The sequence below is a fragment of the Apostichopus japonicus genome, chromosome 12, assembly GCF_037975245.1.
Source record: "Apostichopus japonicus isolate 1M-3 chromosome 12, ASM3797524v1, whole genome shotgun sequence".
NCBI lineage: Eukaryota > Metazoa > Echinodermata > Holothuroidea > Aspidochirotida > Stichopodidae > Apostichopus > Apostichopus japonicus.
Genome location: NC_092572.1, coordinates 9,958,359 through 9,967,632, shown reverse-complemented (window position 1 = coordinate 9,967,632; position 9,274 = coordinate 9,958,359). Strand labels below are relative to the sequence as shown.

At 34.8% G+C, this 9,274-nt stretch overlaps 1 protein-coding gene across 1 annotated transcript in view; it reads right to left on the bottom strand.

Annotated features, from left to right (window-relative positions):
- Window positions 1-9,274, bottom strand: part of LOC139977336 (uncharacterized) — a 38,642-nt gene continuing 29,368 nt past the window's right edge. Inside the window, exons 16-27 of the mRNA XM_071986623.1 lie at window positions 9,046-9,269; window positions 8,463-8,591; window positions 8,123-8,293; window positions 5,160-5,211; window positions 4,810-5,036; window positions 4,403-4,531; window positions 3,871-4,026; window positions 2,749-2,776; window positions 2,288-2,535; window positions 1,779-1,907; window positions 570-679; window positions 1-396 (exon numbers count right to left, since the gene is read on the bottom strand). Coding sequence (XP_071842724.1) covers window positions 1-396; window positions 570-679; window positions 1,779-1,907; window positions 2,288-2,535; window positions 2,749-2,776; window positions 3,871-4,026; window positions 4,403-4,531; window positions 4,810-5,036; window positions 5,160-5,211; window positions 8,123-8,293; window positions 8,463-8,591; window positions 9,046-9,269 — 1,999 coding nt within the window. The remainder of the gene's footprint in view (window positions 397-569; window positions 680-1,778; window positions 1,908-2,287; window positions 2,536-2,748; window positions 2,777-3,870; window positions 4,027-4,402; window positions 4,532-4,809; window positions 5,037-5,159; window positions 5,212-8,122; window positions 8,294-8,462; window positions 8,592-9,045; window positions 9,270-9,274) is intronic.

The window sequence follows — 9,274 nt, the reverse complement described above, 5'->3', positions numbered from 1 at the left end:
TTAGCCATAGCTATGGCTTTTTTCCAGAAGGCTTCTTCTTATGGAGGGGTAGAACTCAACAATGTCAAAGCTGATGAAGGTATGTTTCTCTTTGTTTTGTATGTTCTTGAACCATTCGATGACGGATGACGTGTTCCTCCATTGGTTGACCTTCGTAGCGGTTCTTACGGCGTTGTTTATTCTGTCTAGGATGACCTTGCTTATAAGTCCTGTTTCGCTCTTTGCCGGGTTGATGAGCCTGCATGGGAGGTTGTTCTCGAAGTTAACCTTATGGTCTTTCAGGGTGATGAAGGCTTGCTTGGTGGCCATGGATTCCATGCGGTTGTCGATCTCTAGTTTCTCGGCTATGGCTTTAGCTTCAGCGTTGATTTGGTTGACAGATGTCGTGGTGGTCGTCTAGTAATTATTTGTGATGTGTTGCCTGAGGAGTTTATCGTGTAGTTGGTTGTCTGTCTCGTATAGGTTTCTGGTTTTGTCGGCCGGGATGAGCAGTTTGGTAGATTGCTTAATCCTGCTGACGTCTTTTCTGAGTTTGTCCTGGAATTGGTTGTTGAATTTTTGAACTTCACGGTCTCGATCTTTCGGAGCAAGTCGTCCTCGAACGGCTTCAGTTCTTCGATCTGCGGTGGGCACTTCTTGCTTTCCACAACGAGGAGATCTTCAAGGAAGCCGCACCAGCCTACGAGGAAGCACTCAAGTCAAGTAACTACACTGAGGGCTTCTCATACATCGCCAACCAACCATCCAAGAACAACCGCAACAGAAGGCGCAACATCATCTGGTTCAACCTCCCTTTCAGCAGCAACGTAGCCACTAACATAGGAGGCACATTCCTGAAACCCATCAACAAACACTTCCCGGAGACATCGAAACTACACAAGATATTCAACAGAAACACCGTGAAAGTCAGTTACAGCTGCATGCCCAACATCGCAAGCATCATCAAAGGACACACCAAACGCATATCAACCACTCACACAACGAAATAAAGGAATCTTGCAACTGCCGTCAAAAGGACACATGCCCACTAAATGGAAACTGCCAGGCATCAAACATCATATACAAGGCCGAAGTGTCAACCACCGACAACTGCAAGACTTCAATAGGCCTAACGGAAACCTCTTTCAAGCTTAGATATGGCAACCACAAGATGTCGTTCAAACATCAAAAACACCAAACGCAACGGAACTTTCGAAGCACGTCTGGCAGCTGAAGCAGAACAACAAGCCATTCATCATCAATTGGTCGATCAGCGAGTCGAACTGAACAAACGCCCAGAAATCATATCGAAGTGCCGCCACGAAACCAGTTCCACATAAACAACTCCAGCCCAACCACCAAACACCGACAAGGGAACCACATACAACAAAGGCGTGAACACCGAAGAAAGGCAAAACAACTCACCAACAGAACAGACGCAAAAGAGCATACACCGACAGAAGCACAATACACCAACAACCCTATAATCCCCGGTAATCCCGACGAGGAGCCTATATATACTAGGAGCATAACTTGCAGCTATCAGTTGTCTGAAGATCGCCCAACGCGTGAAACTCCGAGTAACAATAACTAGTGTTCCACTAGTCTCAACTAGTCTCAACATATTTATATATATATATATATATATATATATATATATATATATATATATATATATATATATATATATATATATATATATATATATATACATATATATGTATACATCATACATTTTATGTGCTAGATATATAACCTTGACAACTGGTAATGGAGTGAAATATTTCCAAAGTACTTGCCTTCGTTTGATTTAATTTTTGTTTCTAAGCAAGCAACATCCTTATCGGATAAGGATAGACCATATTTTGCGAGTTTGTCCCAGTTACTTGCTCTATTCTTCGAAATCGTTGATATCTCATTTTGTAGTACTGAAAATGCATAAGATAATTTCGTGAAGAAAAAAATTGAAATCAGACATCATGTTGATACTTTAAAACCTTTGCACCGTTTTAATGTGTGTGCTAATCAAAACAAAGCACTTATTGGAGATAAAAGGTGTTAGAACAGAAAGAGAAATCAAAACGACAGAAGCTGATCCGTTTTGAGATAATACGTAGTCTGTCTTAGCGATTTTAAGAACAACACTTCAGGAAGAGAAAATGGTTCCAAATTTCTAGAATTATCGTTCTATGACCTTTGGCTCCACAGCCATGGTAATAAAAGCGTTTTACGCTTATTATTTAATACAAACATTCTACTTCCGTTAACTGATACCTGAACTGTTTGAATATACAAAGTTTACACATGCCTTTCTCAATATTCTGTATGACAACATCCCTTGCACTGAAGAGGTTTGCCTTGTATAGAATAGAGCTTAATCTTCCTAGAGACACAATGTTGTACGTAATCGATTGCCACTCTGGTGTTTCACTCTGCCTATTGAACATCCATTTTTGCCAATAACTTCGTTGTTCGGTTGAAATTTCTGCAAGTCTCTTCGTTCCAGCGACTCCAATCATGCTATTGCAAATTGATAACATCGATATCAAGTCTTCACTGGAAATTTTAAAGAGAAAAAAGGGAGGCTATATCTGTATTCTTTTGAAAGTAAGCAATAGCACAAAATACATGGAAATCATACATATTAATAAACATAAACATTGACACGTTCAATACTTCGGTATGATTTGATTATGCGTTCCAAAATTTAAGGCATACAATATGTGGTTATGGAAACGGAAATTACAAGATATTGCACAGAAATTATACCTGCAGGTGTCGGTGTCACCACGCTTTGCTGCAAAAAGAAAACGAGAGAACAGAAAAGAGAGCTGCATAAATAATAATAAAATACAGTGACACGTAAACATATAAAAACCTAATTGGAAAGTAATTTAAAAACGGTGAGTAAGGTTGAAGAAATAAATATCGAAAGTGAACACCTTGCGAAAGGACGCAGAACAGATTCAGTTAATGATATTTTATCTTATTGTGATACAATGATAAAGTATGTTGTAGCTATAAATAGGTTAAAATGTGTTGTGTTAACGTAAATTGTTCTGTAGGGGTTTTAAGTAGAGTAACTCATTGGTATACACACACGCTATTGTCAAGTGTATGACTTTTGAATTGCACTGTTAATACTATACTCCCCGGGGCAATTGATATCGACTCTAAAATGTGCATCCATTTCCATTATGAAACATGTACAATGCATCGTGATTACACGCTTGAAACTGTATGTATTTAGTGATAAAACTTAATGTTCAGGTCTTTGTTATTTCTACATAGCTTAGTTTGACAAAATGTCCGGTGATATGGATTTAAGTTTTCGGGTAACATCCGCTTGATCATTACTCGGAAACGTTTATCATGTGTTATCTCGTATTCTCTATCTATTCAACTTTTGGCTTTATTCTCGAGCTTGTTAATGATTACACAATCCCGTTGATGTTTAAGGGTCAGTTTAACGTTACACTATAATAATAATAATAATATGTTCAATATCTATCACTTAAGAGCTGTGTTGCAATTTAGTTGTATTGTCTATGAACTTAGTTATTAATATATCATAGTTAACTATGAACATACTTTCTCAACCTATTTCCCCCACCGTGGAAGAATTCATTATTACATTTTGTTTTACTTTTAAGTCTTAAACACTGTGTTTCTCATACATCTCTGGCAATGTTATGGTTGTTTCCATAAAACTAGCTACTTTGTAATTCACTTTGCTGTGCACTACTAGACTTTTTTTTCACAGTGAATGACAACATTACACTAAAGAAAAGGTGCCTCTTTCATCCGCCATTCATTGTCACCTTTATTACATTTATTGATAAAGACATATCTAAGTAATTGGCGTATATTTAATCAGTGCATGTCGTTTACCTGCTAATGCAGAACAGTTTCGTTTTCTGTTCTGTTCCGATAGTATTATGTCAGCACATTCATTGCCGGTTACAAGCTTATGAAGAATCAGGCTTAAGTCTTCATCTGTCTGACCGAAGGTGGACCTCCATTTTCTGAATATGCTCAGTACCCTCCCTGAAATAGGTAACGAAAGCATATTCATTGATAGCATATCATTTAAGCTATCAGGTTTTAGTTAATTGAACAGGACAGACCAAATTGTTGCTTAGTTTTGCTAACAATTGTGGATACAATACCTCAACCCAGGATTTATTTTAAAGCAAAAATAAGCAGGATCGATTGTGATGCCATGTGCGAGATGAGAAATACCGTTTACTTTTCTTATTTTATAATATTCTACTTGTCATAATGCCTTTGTTCTTGTCAACGGCTTATAATGCTTACACAGGTTAATTACAAAATACCAACCTGAATAAGTAAACATATAAATGATATTATAAAAGTATAGACTGCTTCAAAGTTACATCGTCATAAACAACGGAGAACTTACCATTATCGTCCTTGTTATTTTCAATTATCTCGATCACATCAAGTTTATCTAACTTTAGCACATCAACTGCAAATATTTCCCAGTCTACCGATATTTTTGAATGGAGTTTAGTGATGTGTCTCAGAAGATCTGTGGTGCATAAATAATTGAAAATTTGATAGTAAAGTATCGAGGAAAACCAATGCATATGTTTGAAAGAAAATGAATCAGCACGGATACAAATGTACTAAATTTTCAAAGACTGGTAGCACAGAATCTTATGTTTCATTTAGCTGGACTCGGTTGCAGTTTATTAGACATAGAGTGATATCATACAACTTGACATTGTGCTAAATATACACACCGTTTTCATTTATTTATAATCATTTCATATTATTTGAATTTTAAAACAAAATGAAACAACAAACCTCGTTCTGAATGGGCAAGCACTATTTTCCTGGCTCGATACAGTTTGCAATGTGAAAGTTTCCGAAGTAAATTATTGCAGTCTTTGCTTATTACTCCTATTTTGTCCAATTTCTTCAAGACGTTGGCTTCTTTTTCAGTTTCAATATTACTTTGTTTGAACGCTGCCAACAGTCTACGGATTCCTACATTCCCGATGCTCTCCCTACATAAAGCTATCATCTCGTCTCTAACCAAAATGAGAAAAAAAATGAGATGAAAATGAAACAAAACATTTTTTTAATTCATGTCAAGGACGAGAAACATTGCCACCACAAAGCCTCATCACAAGAAAAATAGATATTTATCAAACCTGCTCTCGATAATTGGCGAATCTTGGTTAATACTCTCTTCATTTGATGTGTCTGAAATATATAACAAAAGTATATAATATATAATACACACACATACATATATATATAAATATATATATATATATATATATATATATATATATATATATATATATATATAGATAGATAGTTGTGGTCCATACTGATAATATAAAAGATAAACAAGCGAATATCTTTAACAACGACGTACTGCTATATTTCGGAGATTACCACTCCATCCTCAGGCAATTGTACAAGATCAATTAAATACAAGGGCTAATATACATCCGAAGACGACAATAGTGATAAGCATGAGTGAATTTTTAAACTAGGAATGATTAGCACAAACCAGCAATAAAAGTGAGTAGGTATAAAAATAGTTCCAAATAGCTCGCTTCGTTTCTATTCAAGTCAGCATTTAAGTCTTTTATTAGGAGACTCTTTAATCTTCCTCCTGAACCACTGGGATTCATTACCAATAGCGACACAATGGTCAACAAAAGTAGGAAGATTATGTTTGTGCGCAGTACAATGAAGGTTAATAACGCCTTTCTGACCACCAAAAGTGCTCATCAGATGTTCTTTGAATCTATCCTTAAGCCGCCTATTGGTTTCTCCGACATAACAGGAATCACAGTCTGGGCAGTTTATCCTATATACAACATTGTTGGCATAATCTAAGAATCCTTGAAGTTGAACAATGCAGAAATTTTCTTTTGCAGAAAAATTATTTTGATATGAATGTTGTCATCACAAAACCCTTTAATGTAACTACATAAAGTCTTAGCTAGTGTATCACTGCTGGGGCCACAGTATGGTAATTTTACATAAAGAGACACAGCAAAAACTATCCAGTCTGAATGCTTCGACTAAATCATCACATATTCAAACGGAATTGGACTCAAATAACGCCATTACAAAACTTTAGCTCATTAGAGCTTCCGTCTGAAGAGAAGGAAGCATTGAAAATTGGCTTATCCACATCTATTCCGTTCACTCCTAATCTAGTGGATGTGAAAATTTCATTCGAAGACTTGAACCGTAATCTTAACAGGCTTGGTGGTTTACCATCCCAAAATTCACTCATTGATGGATTTAAACATAGATTGCGTCGTTTCTCTTTCGCGGCTTCTTGAAGGGATAAACCAAATTATAATTTTCATATTAACAGTTTTTACAACTAATGATTTGACTGCCAATGGCTAGTTTTGATGTAATTTCTTTATTCACCAATGTTCTTATTGAATATACAATTGATGTTATTCTGAATTACATATATATATACAAAAACGCATTGTTTGTACAATTGAACGTGCTGGTTTTAGGAAATTATTGCTTAAAGCAGCTACATCCCACTTTATTTTTACCAATTCCATGTATGAGCAAATTGATGGGTGTGCCATGGGCTCTTCCTTGAGTGTTTGTTTAGCCAACTTGTTTATGTGCCACCTTGAGAAGAAATTGATCCAAATTTGTCCTAAACTTAAATTTTATAGAAGATATGTGGATGACATTTTTGTAGTTATTTCAGCAGGCTATGTGGATAATTTTCTACAGGTATTGAACTCTTTCCATAAATCTATTCAATTTGCATATGAAATAGAATACGGGGGTAAATGTTCTTTTCTAGATATAGACATTTTCAGAATGGTTGGTTCCAGCGGTACAGAAACAATCGCCGCTTCCGTTTTCCGTAAGAAAACTTTTACAGGGTTGTTTATTAATTGGAAATCCTGGTGCCCCAAAAAGTATAAAATTGCGGTTATTAAGGCTTTGCATGAACGCGTACGTAGATTGTGTTCGTCGGATTCCTTGTTCATTCATGAATTGCAATTTATTAGACGCATTTTGACTTTACATGGCTACCCTAGGAAGTTTTTGCATGAAAAGGAGAACTGTGCTTCTAAATTGTGAAAAAACTGGGCATGGGTCCTGTGATTAAATTTGATCATGGTGAGACCAAAGAAAATACAGTTTGTGTAAAATTACCATACTGTTGCCCCAGCAGTGATAAACTAGCTAAGACTTTATGTAGTTACATTGAAGGGTTTTGTGATCACAACATTCATATCAAAATAATTTTTCTGCAAAAGAAAATTTCTGCATTGTTCAACTTCAAGGATTCTTATAAGTTAGATTATGCCAACAATGTTGTATGTAGGATAAACTGCCCAGACTGCGATTCCTTTTATGTCGGAGAAACCAATAGACGGCTTAAGGATAGATTCAAAGAACATCTGATGAGCTCCTTTGGTGGTCAGAAAGGCGTTATTAACCTTCATTGTACTGCACACAAACATAATCTTCCTACTTTTGTTGACCATTGTGTCGCTTTTGGTAATGAATCCCAGTGGTTCAGGAGGAAGATTAAAGAGAGTCTCCTAATAAAAGACTTAAATGCTGAATATATATATATATATATATATATATATATATATATATATATATATATATATATATATATTTATATATATATATATATATATATATATATATATATATATATATATATATATATATATATATATATATATATATATATATATATATATATAATCAATATACGTAATAAAACTGGTGAATAGAAGTTTTGCAGGTTAAGTTTATTTCTATGTCGAGAACATGAATGATAACAGCTCCCATATAGTACAATACCAGCTCACATTCTAATACGAGTCATAATATGTGAATGATGATGTTGACTGGAAAAAGAAACTACCAACATGTGTGGTCAGACACATGAACATGGAAATATATGTTGATAATATACAATAACACATACAAAAGATATTTATGAGAATACAAACAGAAATGTTAACAACGTCAACGGTAATATTACGTAATATGATGAGACATATTTTAAATACTAGTTATAGATAATACGTTTTATATTTTAGTTCTTTTAAGAAATTGGACACGAACAAAATACTTAAACAGTACATACATGATTGCTTGCTGTCGAGGTTTCTGAAGTTAAGTCTACCTTCTTCTTCGTCACATTCTAGGTTAAACTCCGACAAGATATTTGGTTTCTCATGATTTTCTTTATTATATATTCCACTCATAATTTGAACATGTTTTGCTGTTATTTCTCCAATTATTTCCTCAATTTGATCTACAAATAAGAAATGTAGAAAGTAACAAACAATAGAGAGATACCAAGTAGTTCATGATAGCACAAACAGACTTTTGCGATTCATCACAAATGCATTCTTTCTATTGATATGTAATGTTTATCATTGATTTTTTAAGAACAAAATTGTGAACAAAATTCCACGTCTCACCTTTGTAATTGTCAGAGTTGTGTATCGCATTCGCCACAGTATCTTCTGATATGCCTAAAATTTCAGTTACAAATATTTCCCAGTCATTCTTCACACGATACCTAATAAGGTCTTGTAGTTGTTGTACATCTAATAAATGAAATGGAAAGTAAAATAACTTTCCCAGAAAATACTTATCTTTTGGATGCTTGGTTGTGGGGAAAACAGTGGCTTGCAAAATTTCTAAGTGCAACTTCTTGAAGTAGGGCTCTATTCTTAAATAAGATATCAAAATGTATGACAAACTTACTATAATGGCATTCTTAGTACAAACAGTAATATACTAAGGATATATTTTATAAACTTAACCAGAATAGTAGAAATTTGGTTACTATTTCAGAGTTGGATACGGTCGAAGAATAACAAAAAGTTATAAACATGAGTCTGTTTGATCAGATGACGAGTTACATTCAAGTTTTAAAGTAGTTAACACATATAAACTAAGACAACATACAATCTGACTACACTATGGGTAATGAAAACGTGTATTTTATTTGTTGAGAGCTTTACGATTGAACGCTTTGTTGTACTGGAATTTGCATACCTGTTTCTAAATGGTATAGTATTATCTTTCTGGCTACATATAGTCGGCATTCTGAAAGTTTTCCCAGGAGATCAATATACGGTTTCTTTATCAATTTCGTCTTTTCTAGTGTCCCCAGAAGAGCCGCACCGTCATCAGTGTCAATCTTTAGTTTAAATGCTTCCAAAAGTCTACTGATTCCGACTTTTCCAATTGTTTTTCCACATGAAACTAATAGGTCGTCTCTATT